This window comes from Cladophialophora immunda, assembly GCF_000835495.1.
Source record: "Cladophialophora immunda strain CBS 83496 unplaced genomic scaffold supercont1.7, whole genome shotgun sequence".
In the NCBI taxonomy this organism is placed as follows: domain Eukaryota; kingdom Fungi; phylum Ascomycota; class Eurotiomycetes; order Chaetothyriales; family Herpotrichiellaceae; genus Cladophialophora; species Cladophialophora immunda.
Window position 1 is genome coordinate 3,166,635 of NW_015622547.1, and position 19,095 is coordinate 3,185,729.

General features: G+C 54.7%; 4 protein-coding genes across 4 annotated transcripts; all 4 read right to left on the bottom strand.

The window, feature by feature from the left end:
• Positions 1–115: 115 nt before the first annotated feature.
• Positions 116–1,768, bottom strand: PV07_11809 (uncharacterized protein). Its single transcript, XM_016399277.1, has 2 exons — positions 1,273–1,768; positions 116–1,214 (listed from the first exon to the last, which is right to left on the bottom strand). The coding sequence occupies exons 1-2, from the start codon at positions 1,395–1,397 to the stop codon at positions 599–601; spliced, it is 741 nt and encodes a 246-aa protein (XP_016243839.1). The 5' UTR covers positions 1,398–1,768; the 3' UTR covers positions 116–598.
• A 2,884-nt stretch (positions 1,769–4,652) lies between these two features.
• On the bottom strand, positions 4,653–7,523 carry PV07_11810 (uncharacterized protein). The gene has a single exon (XM_016399278.1). The coding sequence runs from the start codon at positions 7,279–7,281 to the stop codon at positions 5,506–5,508; it is 1,776 nt and encodes a 591-aa protein (XP_016243840.1). The 5' UTR covers positions 7,282–7,523; the 3' UTR covers positions 4,653–5,505.
• A 159-nt stretch (positions 7,524–7,682) lies between these two features.
• Positions 7,683–10,270, bottom strand: PV07_11811 (uncharacterized protein). Its single transcript, XM_016399279.1, has one exon. The coding sequence runs from the start codon at positions 10,216–10,218 to the stop codon at positions 7,921–7,923; it is 2,298 nt and encodes a 765-aa protein (XP_016243841.1). The 5' UTR covers positions 10,219–10,270; the 3' UTR covers positions 7,683–7,920.
• Positions 10,271–12,638: 2,368 nt separating this feature from the next.
• PV07_11812 (uncharacterized protein) lies at positions 12,639–14,838 on the bottom strand (the record flags this gene model as incomplete). The annotated part of the gene is made up of 5 exons (XM_016399280.1): positions 12,639–13,244; positions 13,306–13,442; positions 13,505–13,790; positions 13,854–14,491; positions 14,541–14,838. 5 exons carry the CDS (start codon positions 14,836–14,838, stop codon positions 12,639–12,641), a joined length of 1,965 nt encoding a protein of 654 aa, XP_016243842.1.
• Between the last annotated feature and the right edge of the window lie 4,257 nt (positions 14,839–19,095).

A 19,095-nucleotide genomic window follows, 5' to 3' on the forward strand; every position in this document is an offset into this window, starting at 1 on the left:
GATAAGACGTCACGGAGGGATCTACGATACTACGGCGTTGGGGGGAAGCTGCGCAACGGGCGGCGCGAAGCTGATGGATCTGCAGAGTCGCACCGCGGTCAATGGAACAGCAGGATCATATACTCAATGGTATATTCTGTTTATCAAACACCTGGACAGATCCCTGCCTTTGCCTCCCAGAGGGGAGCAGAGGCGTCCACATCTACTTGCATCTCGAGGGTAAATACTAGACACCTTCGCCCTGAATGTCAACGTGAACCACTCTCCGCTCCCAACCAGAAGTCAAAGTACAAAAGAATCTGCCCAACGTCATCCCAGATCCTAGACACACAGAAGGATTGAATGTTGCCAAATGGCATCGGAAGAGCGGTCGGGGATATCAGTCCAGTAGATCCAGTTGTTGACATGTTTCGACATCGTGACCCAAATTGTCCCAACATTTCCCCTTCTCTTGATTTGCAGAACCTCTCGCATTCCAACAAACAGGCAGCATGCATACGCACAACCATATGTGAGAACCCAACTCTTCTATAAAAAGAATCCCCCGACGCCCACCCCCCTCCACCCACCGCAACCTAACCATCGGGCCGTCTTCTTTTTAAGAGAAAGTTGTTGTCAACGTAGCAGATGCTCCCATGCCACCGCACCCACCGCTAGGCGAGCCATCATAAGTACCATAGTTGGCACCAGGTTGAGACCCGTTTTCGCAGTTGAGGAGCTCGTAGCCGGTCATGCAGACATCCCCAGAGGAGCAGACGAAGACACAGGTGTCCATGTCAGTCGTGCAGGATGGTCCGACGATGCTCATGGAGTGCCCGTTCATGTTGACCTCGCGCGAAACGTCGACGACGCCCCACTCACCGAAGGTGAATTCACCCCAGGTGTTGCTGGCTTGTCCGTTCACCATCTGGGTATCGCTGTAGATAGCAGTCCAAGCGCCGGAAGCACCATCGGCGAAGGACACCCAGGTAGATTGATTCGAGGGAAGCGAGGCGGTGATGGTTGGCTGAACGGCATTGATCCAGGAGCCTGCAACACCCCAGATGACGAGAATCAGATCCTCGCCCGAGTCGTTGACGAACTCATTCTGGTAAGGGCCATCCTGTCCAAACCAGGCCTGTCCGTTGGAGGTGTACGAGTTGGCACCAAGCGATGCCACACCCAGGGAGGTGAGTTTCGCAGCATCGGCATCGGTCAGAGCGGCCTCACGTTTCCTACAGTTGACAAGTGTCAGTCCATATACGGATCTGTGTTACCAATGGGTCCCCTTACTCTACATGGTCGTGCCTGCGTTTGGCATGGTTGTGCAGATGTGAGTGAACCCCAGAGACAGTGGCAGCATATGCTTGGCCAATTGCGAGGGTGGCCAGCACCAAGGAGTGGAATGTGCAGCGCATTGTGTCTTTTTTGTCTGGTTCTGTAGCGGCTTGACTCTGCTTGGGCTTCTTGAGGTCCGGTCAAGAAGAGATGTCGTTGTTTATGTGTGTGAAAAGGAGTGGTAATCGCTGGGATTCTGTCGATCTCAGATCGAGAGGCTGGTAAAGGAGTGTTGTAGAAAGGGAAAGAGAGCGACGAAGCGAACGAAGCTTTCGCGTGAAAGAGTGAACGCGAGCTGTCTGCTGGCAGGGCTGGGGAGAACGAGCGGACGACGTCCAGAAGAGACGTCTGAGGCAATATAATCAATCAAGCCAACACGCACTCTGGGCGGAAAAATAGGAAGGAGAGCACAAGAGGAGAACAGACAAGGAAGAGACATGCAAGCAGAATGGGATGCAACAACAGAGGAGCCACCGCAGGGGGGCTAGGGAGATGGAGACCCAGCACGAGAACAGCTTTCCCAGCAACCAGCCAATTGGCATGGCTGATCCCCTGGCGATAGCCCACGGCTGTGGCGCCCCAGGCCCCAGATCACCCCTGTCAGTTGCCCGGTGGGCCTCATAGGTGTCGCCCTTTAGGCTTTGAGTCCGCCTTCGTGAAACGCCCTAGCTTCACACTGACTCTGCCAATTTCCAGGTGCTGGGCGAATCCTGGCTTTTGTTGCTCTCGGGTACCTGGCGCCAGCGCAGAGCTTATCCTCTCGCCTACGTCAGCCGGCGCAGTCGATCGGACTCCAACCTGGGCTTTCATTTCGGGTCCTCGACAAAAAGAAGGGGCTTGAGCGCCAGAAACAGGACCTGATCTTCACATCTGAGTTCGACCGCGAGGCTGTCTGGCAACAAACACGTCCAAGATTCCTGGGAATGCGCAAAGCGCGACGACAACCAAACAATGTGTGAGGCCGTTCCAGGCTTGAGGCTGGTCGGTTCAGATTCTGGGCGGCAAGGTCGAGGCGGCGCTTTCTCCCTGCCCAGAAACAAAAGTGGCTCCTCAAGAATGCCAATGCGGTCCAGGACCACAGGCCCAGATGGTAAAAGGCTTGGTGGGCTGGCACCAACTGGCACCTTTGCCATCCGATACTGCACACATCCTTGTGTATGTGTGTCATGCCATGTGCAGCGGGAATCCCAACAATCTGGCACATCGATACTCGGATTCGGCCAATTCGTTGACAGGAGCAGGGATTTGTTTACCAACAACGGGAATAAAGAAACCTGTTTCCATGCGCAGATCGTGTTCAGAGACCTTGGGTCGGATGGCCTCAGAACGTCACTGGCTGAAATCTCTGCCCAGTGTTTGCTCTATCATGTGGAACTCCGGAATAGATTCTATTGCAGGACTCGAGTGACCTGGATAAGGCAAGTAAGTATTAGCTTTGCGACCGACAAAGCGATGTCCGCACGGTCGTGACGATTTGGTACCAATCACTGGCATCTCTGCCTCGACACGGCTCACATGGAATCAATGGAAGCGCCGTTTCGAGAGTTTGTCATGATAAGCATGGTTCCATACCGAGGAAAGGGCGAGAATTGTTTAATTCTGTTTGCTAAGACGAATGAACTTTTCGGTGCATTTACCTCAGAGAGTTAAAGGCTTCGTATGGATATGCAAGTCTGGTGTGGGTGGATTGGTGCCAGACTCGAGCAATGGACTGTCAGTTTTCCAACCGACTGCTGGGCATTCGTCAATGCATGTCGGACTGTTACTGGAGCAGGGGGTCCCAGAACACCCGTTAGGCGAATGCAGGAACGAACTTGGCTGTCTCTGCGATAGGTATTCCCAGTTTGACTTTCTCCAGTCCCCGGCAAGCCCAGTGCTGTCAGGTACAGACAGATTTTTACTGGGCGTGCGTTATGGAGTGGGTACATGGCAATGCGTATTCTTCATCACGGTGCTGTCAGCTTTGATAAACTCTGCTGTGAAGGATACCGCTGGCGCATCGACCGGGGCAGCCTTGATAAGAGAAAGGATTGTTCTTTGCCAGTCGCAACACCCATGTGGGTTCCTAGGTTTGCGTTTTCTTCGTTCCTGGGCCGTTTTTCCTGGTCTCTTTTGGTTTCTCCGGGTTATACAGCCAGCAGCCAAGTGGACAGGAACGTTATCCATTTCGGGGTATACTGGTGTACACAGCGCGGTTGAGATTCCTCGCTCTCCGCAGATAGACAGACATCTCTGACTACACCATAGGTGTCTGACGTAGTTGTTGCTTTTCAGCGGTTGTTTAGACAGTCAACTGCGTCTGGCGGACATTCGTTTGCTTTCGCTGGGTAGGGCAATCTGGAGGTACTTGTTTAGTATGCACACATATGATGTGGATCCATGAAACTCGTGGCCCAACTGCGCTATTGCACATGTGTCGATTGGGTGCGCCAGCAGGGCAGCGAGTCAGGACGCTGACCCTTCTCGCACCGCTTCGTCGAAGAGCTCGATGCTGGTCAACCTTTTCTTACTTTATCAGCACAGCGAATCAGCACCGAATCCGTGAGGGATAATTGTGCCAATGTGCGGGAAGTGCCCTGACCAGGTTGGCTGGTCTCAATTGTACGCAGAGGAAACTTTTGAGAATTTTTCTTTTGCTTTTCTCAATTGGATATCTCGACATTGGAGAAATTTTTGCATCTTTCAGGTGGATACCGCAGAGAGACTAAGCACTGAGGGTGTGCTGCTTGACGGGATGCGATGGTGAGGACGGTAGAAGGAGTCGAGAGAGAATGTCTTTGTGGACGAGTCTGCTCACACCAAGGGTGCGAAATGCGACCACATCAACGATTGCGGGATCGGCTGTGGTTCGCTCGTCGTATCATGGCGGCTTCTTGGGCTGGGCTGTTGAGTAAGAGATTCCCTTACCGGCAGACTGTGTCCAAGGCGAGTGACCTTTCTCGTGATGATGGCGCAGTTTGTTGACAGAGGGGGAACTCACCGTGCAGCTTTGCGACGCCGAATATCCAAGGACGGGCGTGCTTGCTGTAGAGAGATTCCATCTCACATGCGTCTAACAGCAACGATGAGCATCGATGTTGCTGTGCAGCCAGCTTTTGTTGGCAGTGACTGGCTTGAAGACATGTAAACGCACGCTCTACATCTGCACTCGACGTGGTACTTAGGTACCTAGTCCGCAGGCACGCTAATGCAGCTTCGCGCAACAACGTCTCTCCGTTCCGCCTTCGTTTGCGTCGAAATCTCCAACTGCCGAGCTTCGACTTCGCTTCCCCCCCTTTTGTGGCTCGAACGATCCAGCGCTTGTTCGCGAAATTGACCTGGGACGGACTCGAAACGATTGCTCAAAGCGAGCCGCGTCATAATCTCGCTCATAATTTCGCTCAACTTTTCTGTCAACTAACGATATGCCCACATGATCCGTCACTTGGCTACTAGCACCGAGGTAGATGGCAAACATCCTTTCCTCAGCCGACGTTGTCTAGATAATTATCGAAATTGTTCTCTCCATAATAAATGCCACGCTTCCTTCATAAACCGGGCCCAAGCCATTGTCTGGACCGGCGTCCAAGTAGTCGTAAATCGTGACCTTTCCTGCCGCCTCTCGATAGGCGAGCTCTCTGCAATATCTCGGTCAAGATCGTGATTGCTCGCTTTTCGACGAACGACAATCATCCTTCCCCTCCCACGAGCCTTGGGTCGCTCTGTGTCCAAGAATGGTGAGCACAGATAGCCTGCTCGTTCCCCCAGTAAATTTGAGACACGGGCGTGCGAGTGCGTTTGGGAACATAATGGCGTCCGATTGGCTCCTGCTAAATGGGTTGAAAGCTTCGTTGCTGGGAATAGGAGCGGTGCGATTTGGTCCTTCCATTGGCAATCGCAGTCCTCCGCCTACTCTGCACACTTCCCTCAAGCCGCTGCACATATTCCCATAGCCCACTATCCAGCAGAAAGGCTGAGGCGACATGTAGATCGAAAAGTAAGCCTTAGTTGGTTTGCCAATGTCACCGATGATCATCGAATGTATTGACTCAAGCTTCGGTCGATGATAACGAAGAGAAGCTGTAATCAGCACGACACCCGTCGCGCATCCCAAGATTGATAAATCATTTGTCGCCTAGAACTCGAGGGGCCGCTCGAGGAACTGCGACAGAAGAGGAGAACATCGCAGTAGCGGTCCTCTGGGACTGGTCACGCGGGGGACCTTGATTTCCGCGATAGATCGCTTGGACTGCTCTGCGAAGCCGAACTTGGTGTCTCACTCAATCCACCACTGAGGAGACGCGCCAACCTTTCCAACCTGAGTCGTTGGATAGCGTCGTAGTAGAAGAACTTCTCTTGAAAGTTTCTCAGCACATCCATGGTGTCAAAATCTGGATTTGTCTCCTGAAAGCGTCGAATATGCTCAACAAATCCGATCTCAAAAAGCTGCTCGACGAACCATCTTTCTTCGTCGCTGCCAACCATAGAACACATGGCACCGATGGTAAGTACCCATGTCTTGAGCTGCCCTAGCCCTTCCCATTGGCCATGAGGTTCGTCGACTGACCAGAAAATGGTGCGCAGTTTTGGCGCTATTAGGCCTCCTAATCGCTTCAACCCGAGTATCACCATGGACGTCAATATCCACATTAACAACCCGACACGGACAGCGTCAAGGCTGGATCCTGGGTATTCCAGGGCCAGGAGCCGGTATCTAACAGCTGCGTGACGCCACTGTAGCCATCTCGCGGCATGTTTTGACGACTCTGGTGCTCCAAGGGGTGCATGATGTAAGACCCATGAGCATTCCGCCGTCTCCTGTATGATCTGAACCAGTTCCTCCGGGAAATATCCATGTAGACATAGTCGCTGCAGGGCTGGTGCAGAGCGGCTCAAGTCCTGTTGGGGAGCAAGCTGAAGCTCAGGCGGCGTGACAGCCCAGTATGGACCGGGATCGTATTCGCATGGCAAACTGCAGGGCTCCAGAAGAACGGCGGACATGTGCCCGTCCCCAATGATGAAGAGTTCTTTCAAAGCTGGGTCCGGGACATAGTGTAGGCCACCCCAAGAATCGAATAGCGCTTTGGCTGCTTGCATATGTATCTTTGCTGCTTGATAGTTTTGTCGGTAGGCATCCGCGGCATATAGGTGGAAGACGATTAAGAGCAATTGCTGTTTTGGAGCAGAACTGAAGCGCCGCCGCACTGCCTTCAGGGCGTTGCCCATATACTTGTCCGTTCCCTGACCAGGGACCAGGTCCACGTTCTCAATTCTAGCGGCCATGCAGGCTAGCATTGCATTCATTTCAACTTCACTTTGCATGGCCCTTCGAACGACCTCCACGGCGGTAGTTTGGTAGGTGTATGAACCTTCTCGGGAAGCCCAGCTTTCAGCATGCCATACGCTCGGATGAAAGTTTTCGCAGAAATAGCGACAGAGCTTCGCGACGTGTGGGTCGAGTTTGACGACCGATTGGCCAAAGGGGTCGAGAGAGGTCGAAGTAATCTGACTGATATCCTGAGGGGATGCCAGAGCGCGGGGAGAATTCAACAACACAACTGCTTTCTCCTCGACAGTCTTGTTCGCCGGCGACTTCGGTGTCTTTGGCTTGGAAGCGTTTTTGCCAGCCGGGGGTTTTGATTCGGGAATTTCCTCAATCTTGTGCTCGGCGAACTTGGCGCGCGGAGACAGTCGAGCAGGTAGCCATGTCTGGATGCCGCGGTCTTCTAGCACGGGCTCACTTTTGATGGATGGGAGGGATGGCGACGAGTCAGCGAGGACAGGATCCGTCGAAGAAGCAGCAGCACTTTCTCGAGCAGCATTCTTCCTTGCCCTAGCCCCAGCGCGGCTGGCGCTGGTGGCAGAACGCCGATGTCGACGACCGCGCTGGACATGAGAGTTGATGGAGGTCTGTTCAGCGGCACTGCTGCGGGTCAGCGAGGCGCTGGCAGCGTCCTTATTGACGAATAAGAACTGAGGTGGCATCTTTCCAGGTCACGAATGGAGTCTTTGTGGATCTTCATGGTCAACAACGCCTTCCATCATCGGCTCCCGAGGTCATGGCGAATGTAGCAAACCATTGTCGATGTCGCGTCTTTTCTTTCTGCCCCTTCGCCGGGAGGTCGAGAAGCTGTCTCTGTCTCTGTAAGTGTCGGTAGTGGTATGATGGGCCAAACGGAAAGACGAAGCGAGGCTGGTGGGCACAATCGGTGAATAATCCGGGGTAGGCGAAAGCTGTGTCAGGAGAGGGGAACTCAAGAAACGGGCAGAGAGGATGTGGCTTTTAGCCTCGGGCCTAGACCACGGCCCGCATCATAGATGAGTGGCGCCATTCCTGATCGAGCCCACGCTAAGCGAGATTGGATCAAGCGTCGGACAACGCCATGTTCCAAACGTGATTGCGTTATCTCCGTGCCACCAAAGCTTTCCATGTGGTTTCTGGCACTATCTTACGAGACCAGGCCGAGTAGGAAGAGATATTCTCAGTATCTTGCCTTCGATCCCGCTCATTTTCTCATTCGCTAGAAGAATACATTCAGCAACAAAGCCTCCACCACGTAAACAACATCATTAGGCAAATCAAATCCTCGAACCCCCGTTGGAAAAAGACCCAAGTCGTCTGCATCAAGCCTCGGTTTCCCTGTTGGTGACTTTCTCATAGAACTCCAGGGTCATCGCCGCAAGGAAGCACGGGATCTGCTTCTTCTCCTTCACCCAGAAATTGATCAGATCTCTGATCTCCGCAGCAAAGGGACTGTCGGGCCCGCCGCTTATCTTCATGGTACCGTTGTCTCCGTCGAAAATGATATAGTGGTCGTCATCCTCGTCCTCGCTCTCGTCTCCCAGATCATGAGGCCGTCCATAATACATGCTCGAAACTTTGGCCTTTCCGTTGGGAAGAAAGTTGACTTTGTATCCCAGGACGCTCGCAATAACATCCCGGAATTCCGCGGCCTTTTGCGTCCAGATCTCTCGCTGTCGCCTCATCCGCTTTTCCTTCTCGGCCACAACCATTTCCATATCTTTGAGATCCAATTTGAGCGCATCAACCGAGCTGACAGGGACCATTTTCACGCCTTCAAGATCGCCACCCCTCAGCTGTGCGAGAAGCGCCTTGTTTTCTTCCTTGAGCGTTCGTAACGTCGACAACTTTATCGCCTCGGCTTTAGCAGTAGGATTGTCTCGGAGCTCTAGGACTCGTGTTTTAGAGCTCTCCCGTAAGGCTTTGAGTTGTGCTTTTGTCGCTTGAAGATCCGTGGCCAGCATTTGGGACTGTTGAGCGGTCTTCTGCAACGCAATTTGGAGGTTCTTGTTCTTTCTCAATAATGCACCTAGCTGTGAGTTACCTCCTTCCCCGTCCGCCTCCTGTGAATCTGCAGGTCGCTTTGTTCCCCGAGGCTCGTCCAGAACAGGGGCGGTGGCTGCAGGCACCACTTCAAGTTTTGATAGATCGGAGTGGAGTGTGTGCACTTCAGCCTTGTATTGATCGACCAGGTTTTCCAAGTTCTTAATCTGTTCAGACCGTTGTGCATCGAAGTTCTGGTTGTCCATCAAGACAGTCTCCTCGGTGTCGAAAGTCTTCAATTGAGCTCGAAGATATTCGACCTCTTTGACGGCGAGGACCCGTTGTCGCTCTAGTCTCTTGTAAGCTTTATTGTCCTGGCCCGCGTCCGCCGGCGCAGTCTTTGTAGATTTCAAATTCTCGACCTCGCTGCTCAAGGCTGCCTTGTCTCTTTCCAGCGCTCTGATGATCTCGTCCTTTTCTGAGAGGTCGCTTTCGACTGTGCCCAGCCTGTCTACCATCGAAGCATACTCGATTCTTTGCTGGATAAGAGCTTTCACAACGGCCTCGGGAGAGTCGAATTCGCTCTCTTGCCCATCGCGCTGCAGAAGGCTCGTCCATGTTCTCTTTTCATCCTCGAGTATCTCTCTTTGTATCTGAGCCTCTCCTAATTGTCTCTGCACGTCCTTGAGCACTTGAAGCTCGATTTCTAGACCGTGTTTCTGTTCTTCGACGACTTCGACACTGCGGTGAGCATCGCGCAGTCGCCGTAGCTCAGCCAGTTGTTCTCTATTGGTTGCCTCGAGTTTTCGAATGTGAGTCAATTGTTCAGAGAGCTGGTTCTGCAGGACCTGGATCGCTTCGCTGTCCCCAGAATGCGACTTTAATGTGGCCACTTCGGTTTCAAGGCCCTCGATTTTCGCATCTCGTTCGGACAGGCGCGCCTGCGATGACTCGAACTGCTGGCCCAGTTCTTCCAACTGTTGTCTGACACCATCCACGGTCTCTTGGAGGGCAGCACGTTTTGCCTCAACGTCATTGAGTTGGTACTTGTATTGCCTCTCTTGATCAGCGAGACGCGCCTGCGCGTCTGTAGCATCTTCCTTTAGAGAAGCAGTTTGGTCTTGTAAATCCCGCAGTTGTCGTTCAAGCGCGGCTTTCTCATTGATTTTTTGGTCCTGCAGTTCGCGCAATTCCTTCACCAGGGCCTCTTGTCTCTGCGTCGCCTTTTGAGCGGCGCCTTCGGCAGTTTGGTACCTTTTGAAGTCGGCATCTGCTCTGAGCTGTTGTTCACGCAGCTCTTTTTCATGCTGCAGCGCCAGAAGACCTCGCTCTTGTTGCAAATTTTTGAGCTCGTACTCTAGGGCGTTAATCTTCGCACGGAGATTTTCATCTTGGGTCGGATCGGCTCGAGAAACAGAGGGCTGGCGGAGTCTGGACTGTCTGAAGGGCTGCGGAGGATTGTCGACTGCGCCTCCAGCGATGAAGTCGTATGATGGTTGGGTGCTTGTGAGTCGATTTTGCCCGGCTGCGGAGGTTGGTCGAGGCAGCGCTGATTGCCCGCCCGAGATGCTTTTGCGACCAGAGAGAGAGGTTCTTGAGGTCGACAAGCGCATGCGCTTGGACGCGGGCGAGCTCATGTTGCGCAGCGCTTGCACGGTAAGAAGAGGGCTACTAATCACTAGATGAGGATGATCGAAGGAAGAGGAGTTGGTTGTTTACACTCGCTGTTTTCGGCCTGGAAGTTCGACCAACCAAACCCCCGAAGATACGCCGATGACACCCTCGAGCCTCAACCTCCATTCACACTCGTTTCACCCTCCATTCACTTTACACAACTGCATTGAGATCATCGTATCATGTTAGGTACCTCGCTTGCTACCAGGTAGGTATGAACAGCCTCCTTGCCCGCATAGACCGCATTGAGTCCTCCAATAGCTTACTAGCACCTCCCTGTTATCAATTCGGCCTCGATGTCTCTCTGAGTACTCTCAGTCGGTTATGCCGTTCCGTTTATCACATCGATCGCAATGCTCGGTAGTGCTGAAGCAATCTTCGGATTGGCTCAGGAAGCATTCAAGACAAATACCCGGGATATCTCTGGCAAACTCATTGACACACTTTTGCAAGTCTGCAGCGAAGTCGCGCTCACAATAAAGACAAGCACATCTCTTTCTGATCAGCTCCTTCCAGGTTTCGCTCGTGTCGAGTTCTCGAGCGATGCGTTGCACTGTAAGTGCCATCCACCGCACTGTCTGAGAACGTGAAAACTCCGTATAGGGTGCAAGCTCGTGAGACATCAACTGCGCCATCAAGTACAGGTATTTCTCGGACTCCCGGATGGTCATGTCGGAATTGGGTTGACACTTTGGTCCAATGCATTGATGTATTTTCTCCAGGAATTTCGCCTTATACTGCATCTGACTTTTTTCGATGAGACCTAGAAATATCAGAGAGATCCATGAGAACAAAGGAGAAATCAATTCCAAACCTTTGACTTCGCAGCTGTTTTCGAGGTCACTCGCACCCTCGAAACTCCGGAATAAAGTGTCCGATGAATAGATCATAACCCTTGTCAATTTCCAGAACAACTCATCAAGCCGGAATGCAGTCGCCACATATAACAGTGCTATCCGGTGGTACTTATGCACTGGAACATTTTCCTTGTTTACAGTCTCCGGCAACAGAAAGTACGCCGAATAACTTGCGTGCAATGCTTCACTGGCACTCGCGAGCTTCATCATCACCCACGGCTTCAACGTTGGAATGCATAGTCGCATTTTTGCAACTGTTACCAACTTGACCAGATCCTTAAAATTGAGGTGATCGAGATTCTCGATCTTGTGGTGGAATATTTTGAGGAGAGTCAAGATGATTCTTGGGTCATCCTCTGGCAGGCGAATGACCTTGGTTCTTCCTTCGACGAACGACGATGACAGCATGCGCGAAAACACCTCGGAGGCGAGGCTGACGACTGCCCCAGAAACCTTGATGTCAAGAGCATGCTTGCCGCTGCCGACTTTGAAGAGGACATCCCCGTCGGCAACGACTTCGACCAGTTCGGCGGTACGAGCTTCTTCCGCATTTTTGTCCGAGTCCATCGCGTCGGCTTTTCGCTTGTTCCCTGTGCTAGAATGGCCCAGGTTTGGTGTGTTGAGCATTCTACCAGCCATAGCTGATTTCGATGATATACGGAACTCCGTGAGATGGACCTGAGACGGCTGATGAGTGAGAAGAGGCTGACGGTTTGGTAAATGGTGGTTGTGGGTAGAGATAGGAGGCAGGGTTGGGTAAGGTGGTTGAACAAGCAGTGATAAAAGAGTGAGGTCAAAGAAATAAACAGCATTCACTCTACCTCTTATTTGGCTGGCACTTGTTGTCCAGGGCGCCCTCTGATACAACGATGTTCCTCTACACTTGACAGCAACGGTGAGGAAGAGCCTGTTCATGTCCCACCCACCTGACCGGGACACATCGGCATGTCGACGTTTCCAGTGCCTTCCTGAATCTCATACCTGCCAACTCTCTCCCCTGGCGTGGGACTCGTTCGCCTCCGACCTGCTCCCGCTTTACCCTTGCATCATAGGGATTACGGTCGAAGACTGATGGATTTGAAAGGGATCTCGTTACAAGGACCAAGAGAAACTTCCACGGTGAGATCCTTTTAGCACTCTCAGACCCCGAAGGACAAGTCACTCCTACCCACTCCTGCTATCCTCGACCTTCATTCGAATTCCTCGCGACGGAGTCAAAGCGTACTGGGATACGGAGCTGGCCAGTATGGCCGTTCATACTCTAAATACTCTAAGAGGCACTCGAGAGACTACCGACAAGGAGCCTTTCAACTCCTTCACTGGACCCATGAGAAATCACACATGTAAATTGTGGTAGGACGAAGCGAAATGGTACAAAGCTCAGGGCAGATGAAACATGAAACTCGCTCCCTCGTTTCCTTCATCGACACACCTCCCGCAAGTGCTGCTGGGGCATTCCAAAATCCCGGCATCTAACGTTTTGCATCATCATCAGCGACAAGAACGCTCGCCTTCACCCACGCACCCTAGACGGCGACAACTGCGACGGCCCCTGCTCCGAGCAACACTCCCATCAACCCGACGGCGCCGGTAGGTCTGGAGGCAGCGCCGCCGGTGTAGGTGGCCACGACCGACATCGCATCGGGAGTCCAGGCGGAGCTCGCTGGCGTGCCTGAGACCGAGGCGGCGTTGACCGCGTAGCTGGTCGACGCCGCGGCGACTGGGGTGTTTGCCGGCGTGAATGCTGGGGGGTAGCCGCCTGGGGTGTACGCGGCGGGGGAGGCACCTGGAACGTAACCAGCCGGAGAAGCGCCGCCGGTAGAGGCTGGAACTGGAGGAGGAGCGGCCCCTGGAGTATACGCCGCAGGCGCACCACCGGGAACATACGGCGGCGAAGAACCCGCGGCACCTCCGTACGTCACCGCCGTGGCAGCGACTGTAGCAGAGTGGCCGGCACCGGGCGGGTGTCCCTCACCGTGCTCGTGCCCTGCAGGTCCGTAGGTGGTGTATGGCTGGAGCGGCGCCGTCGGGGTGACTTTCCAGGGACACGACGCGGTCAGGCTCGTGCCCTGGCATGTCGCGCAAGGGTAGATGACCGCGGGCTCCGCCGTGGGCTTCGATGGGCAATGAGTCTGGGATGCATGTCAGTGCGCTGCACGTAGCGTTCGTTCGTCATGGGAGGGGGGTCCTGACCGTTGTCGCCGTGATGAAGTCCGTCACGGTGATTCCCTGGGCCTCGAAGGCGCACACGTAGCATGGCATCGACGGGATGGGCGTGTTGTAGATGGGCTTCTGGTACGTCGAGAGCACGCTGGTGGTGGTGTACGTGACTGTGAAAACAGGATCAGTATTTCTAGACGCATTCAAGACCTTGCGACGCGGAGTGGCATACCTGTGCTGGTCGGGTCAATGGTGCTGCACTGCTCGACCTCGGTCACAGACACGATGACCTCGATGCCAATGCACTGCGATTTGGGGACCGAAGGCGTAATGTACGGAGGGGCGGTCCAGGCTCTTCTTGAGGTCGTGGCCGTCACCGGGCTGGCTGTGGTCCTGGTCTTCGAGCTGACAATGGAGGAGCCAGTCGACCAGGTCGTCGTGTTCGTGTAGGTCTTGGATATGGTGGTGGACAGGACAGACGTTGTAAAGGTTGTCGTTGTGCTCGAGGACGTCGAGGTCTAATACAAAAGGTCAACCAACGAACATTGGCCCGGGGGTCATTGTCCCTTTTTTTCCCATACCGTGGTAGAAGTGGTCGAACTGCTGGTGGTGTTGGCGGAGCCACAAGTGCCGTCTCCGTTGGCAATGCCGCTCTCACACTTGCAGCTCTTGGAACAGCCGTCGCCGTCCACGGTGTTGCCGTCGTCGCACTCTTCACCCAGCGAGGGATCGAACTTCCCATCACCGCAGCCGGCCGGGGTTGCACCGCGGCTTAGAATGTACGGCAGACCGGAGTGGCCGTCACCATAGCTCTGGGTGCCGGTCGTGATGACCCCGTCTGCGATTGCCAGCGCCTGGAAGCCATTCTGCCCGACCGAAGGGTACGAGGAGAAGGCCTCGTGGGTGCTGTAGGACCAATTCGACAGATCGGCGTCGGTCAGGGTGTCGATCGCGGGCGACGAGGCCACGATATGGATCTCGTTGTACCCTCCCGCGCCATTGTTGTCCTGGCCAAAGACCTTGAAGTCGCCGAAATAGGACAGCGCCGGCACGGGGGTGTCGACGGCGGCGGTGTTGTAGTACTGTGAGAGGGACAGGTAGAATCCGGTCTGGGAGGAGCCGGTGGAAGAGACCCCGGCGGCGGCAAACTTGATGCTGTTGTCAATGAGCACAGACGCACCGGCGACGCCTTGGGAATCGTGGTTGGACTGATCGGCGCCTGCATCGTGTCAGCGGTATCCCGTGCTTCGAGACCCATATTCCCTCACCGTGGATGATGACGTTTCCGGTGACAGCAGGCCCCCAGGTGGTGTTTGTGTCTGCCAGGACCTGGATCAGACTCACGTCACTGCTCCCGAACGGATCGCCGATGATGATGGCTTTGAAGGCCGCGAAGTCAGATGTCTTCATCGCGCGCCATTCTGTCTCGGTGACCACCTTGGTGGTGAACCCCAGGCCAACGGCATGCTCTTCCTCGTCCCCCACCAGCTCGTCCAGGAAGAGGAGATCTTCAGCGACAACGGAACCGACGAGCGCGAAGCCCGCGGCGATGGCAGAGAAGCGCATGACGGCGGGAAGGAAAAAGGCAAAGAAATTGACAATACCCTCTGAAGTCCGGAACGAGTGGCTGCAGTTGGAGGAAACGAACGACTGGGACGAAAAGAGTGGAAAGAAGGTGTCGACCGACGACACCAGACGGTGGAGGGTTGGTGACGGCTCGCCCTTTTATTGAGAGGACATCTGATCCACGGGACTTCTGGAGCAGAGGCTGCTCTGCCTCGTTCCCAGGAGTGACATGGTGATTGGCAAATCACAATCGAGGCTGCTCAAATCCAGAAAGCCACGGAGAGCTGGAAATAGGAGACAGCAATCAGATGGGCGAGACAATAATACCACAACTTGCAGGCTCCCGAGTATCGAGCCTCGTATAGACACTTGACAGAGACGGCCATGGCTGATGGCTGACAGACAAACACGAAGGCCAGGCGCCGGGAAGACTGAAAACTTTGAAGATGTTGTACCACCAACCAGCCGGATTGGAGATGGTGGCGTCTCGTCCAGACCGATTCCCAGCCTCACAGCCTTGTTTGACAGCCTTTGGTCGGTAAGACACCAATCTCCCCTGCAGTCCGTTATACGGGTTTCGGCCCCGTGCCTGAGCCGCCATAGGCGTCAAAACACTGGCAAACAAGGCGCAGCTCTGGGTTCGATCAAGGGCGACGACGAGGAAATTTGACACCCTGCTCAACCCTCTGGAGGATGAGGGTGAAGCCGCCCTGTATGCACCCCCGACTCCTGCCAAGGGAATGGCGCAGGAGGTAGAGTAAGCCACAGGGGGTGAACAGCAGTCTTCTGCCACCACGGGTTCCAGTTGCTCAGTCGATTCTGCGGTGTTGATAGTAGACAGCGGGGAGTGGAGCAGTAGGATGCGACTCTTGAGAGCTCTGGCTCCAACCCTTCTGCTATACTGCACTCGTAACTTGACTGGTGCGCCCCTCGTTTCCACAGCCTCGCCCAGGGGTTTCAGCCTTGCGCTTGAATGGTTGCGAATCCCCGCTGTGAAATGTCCGCAAACTCGCCCGGGGGCATCCCAGCAGAGAAAGCCGTGGCAGGAGTATAGCTCACCTAACCAAGGGTTCAAAATCAGCTGCCCAATACACCGAACCTGCGACAAATTCCGGATCGAGGCTCCATGCCTGAGAGGCCCCGGAGGTCGATTTCCCCCCCCCCCCCCCGGAATCCCGGGAATCGCCCTATTTTCCGTCCTCGCTGGGCCACAGGCGGATCCATATGCAACTCCAGCAAGACTTCTATGCCACCACCTCCCTTAGCAGTGGGGAAAACTGCAAATACCGTCCTAGAGTGCTCGGAATGTATGACCTACATTGATGCCTACGCTTAGGTGTTTTATGACAAAACCCCCCTCCACCTCGTCTGAGCTTTCCTTTCCCTTTTTGTGTTTCTTATCATGAAAGCGCGCGAGTAGCCTTCCACGGCATGGTCCATCTAGGTCCGCATTCATACCCATATTTGCACCACAATGCCTCAACCCCTGGTGATTGTGATCGGCGCCGGCGTCGTCGGTCTCTCGGCCGCCCACCGAATCCTCACGAACGATTGCTCCGTGCGCGTTGCGGTCGTGGCAGCAGAGCTGCCCAGCGACCCTCCGGCGCTGAACACGCCAGACTATGCGTCCATGTGGGCTGGGGCTCACCACCGGCCCGTGCCCGGTGCCACGGCCCAGTTGAAGCTGGAGACGGCCCTCGCACGGGAGACGGCGGCGGTGATGAGGCGACTTGCTCACGAGGTCGCCGAGTGTGGCGTGGAGGTCACCCCGGCGATCGAATATCTCGAACGCCCGACAGCGGCGGAAACGAGTCTGCAAATCGGCGCGCCGTACGCGTGGGAGGGTGATGGCTTCCGGGTCACACCGCGCGACATGCTGCCGCGTGGTGTCGCGTGGGGATGCGAGTACCAGACCTACTGCGTCAACCCACGGATCTATTGTCGTTGGCTGCTCAGCCGCATCCAGCGCATGGGCGCACGGGTGGTCCGACATTCTCTGGACAGCGTCAGAGATGCGTTTGAACTGCCCCATCACGTGGGTCTAAGCAACCCCTCGATTGTGGTCAACTGTTCGGGGAGGGGCATCGATGCTGATCCCAAGGTCGGCATCGTCCGTGGTCAGACAGTCTTGGTGCGGCAACAGCACGACAAGACGGTCACCCGCCAATGCGCCGATGGAAGCTGGGCGTTCCTCATCCCCCGGCCTGCCGCAGGCGGGACCGTTGTGGGCGGCACAAAGGAACCGGACGACTGGGAAGCAGGCGCAAGGATGGAGACGCAAGCGAGACTGTTGGAGACCGCGGCAAGACTGTTCCCTGACTTCGTGTCCGATCCCGGCACGTTTGAAGTGATCGGCGTGAATGTCGGGAGGCGGCCATGGCGAGAAGGGGGCACGAGAATAGAGACCGAGGGTGTCGGTGCCGGACGGTATATTGTGCATGGCTACGGTGCAGGGGGAAGAGGTTATGAGTTGAGTTGGGGAGTCGCTGCGAGAATTGCAGCCATGGTCAAGGATTGCACGCAGCAGTTGAAAGCTTCGCTGTAATGACTTGTACTATGTAGGAGGAGATTCTTATAGGAATCCATCAGAACGAAATGAGCATCGCTCGACTTCCCTACGAGAGAGGCCCCAGCTAAAACCGATAGACTGTGCGACATCTTACTAACAAAAATTGTGCTTAACACTTGATACTAAGCCGTCTTGCGTTAAGAAACCAACAAATTCCATGTGCAAGGGTGTCGGACTACCTGGAGCAAATGGTTCGATTGCAGTATGGAGAGCATCCCGGGAAACACGCCGTCAAGACATATATACGCAAAATCCGAACAAGGTCAAACTATCTTCTCGATGATGCGACCCCAGAAGGTTGTGGCCGGGACGGTCGGCTCGATCTCTCCCTCTTGGAGACGACCAGACCACAGGTCGATCTCGGAAGCACGTACAAACTGCATTTCCATTGGTTAGCATTAGCAATGCTGGCCGCAGAAACGACTCGCAGAAACGACATGTGGACAGACAAATAGGCACTGACCTTTGTACGATGGACCAGCTTCCACACAATAATCGGCACAATGAAAATCGGGATCCCAATGTAGGCGGAGAAGAAGTTCGAGGTGTTCCAGTTTCCCTTCAGGAACACGGGGAAGCCAGCAATCAGCACGATGACGGTGGAGCCAATGAAGCCGATCCAGGCGGCATATGGCTGGAATGGTGACTTCCAGGGCAGCGAGTCTCGGCTGACGCCCTGGGCTTTCATAGCCGCATAAAAGCGGATGTAGCAGAAGGAGAGTGTCGCCCAGGCCAACAACCCAGCCACGGTGCTGAGAGCCTGTAACCATGCCCAGGCCTGCGATGGACCGCCCTTGCCGAGGCCTATTGATGCCATGTTAGTTAACCATAAACCAGGCCCTTTCTGCATGCCACACGCGAGCACAATACTTACTCAGATACGCCAGTGGCCCAAATAGCCATACGGTACAGACAGCGATATATGGCACGCCCTTCTGGGTGACCCGTCCGAAGAACTGTGGCAGGGTGCGATCGGTCGTCATGGCCACGAGCATGCGCGAACTGACCCAGCAGTACGAGTTGCCTGCGGACCAAGCGGAAACAAGGATGCAGGCATTCACGATAGACGGCAGAGCGGTGATCCCGGCTTCCTTGATAGCAATAACCCATGGCGAGCTGTTCGCGTTTCCCTGCCCAGAAACAAGGCCCGGATTTCGTGGATCAACGATCATGCCAATGAGCAGGGCGCCAAATATGTAAAAGAAGCCGATGCGGTAGGCCACACGGCGGGCGGCTCTGGGGATTGCGCGATGCGGGTCTGCCGATTCGCCTGCTGCAATGACGACGATCTCGACACCGATGAAGCTGAAAGACGCGTTGACGAATGAGGACAAAAACCCGAAAAAGTGCCCAGCGGCACCGTGGATGCCATTGTAGTTCGTCCAGGGGCCAGGGTCGTGCCAGTAACGGAAGCCGATGGTTTGGTGCTTCGGTCCGCCTCCACAGGTAATGACAAGGGACACGAAGATGAGGCCGATGAAGCAGAGAACCTTGACGGCCCCTCCAATAACCTCGACGTCGCCATAAAAGCGGACGCTCATCAGGTTGAAGGCCAGGATCAAGGCTAACCCAACGCTGATGACCACCGCAGGTGAAATGTCGCTCCAGTAGCTCACAACAATAGCAGCTGCAGCAGTCTCGGAGGCAATGGAGATACAGTAGCAGTATGTGTATGAGATGGCGAGCGA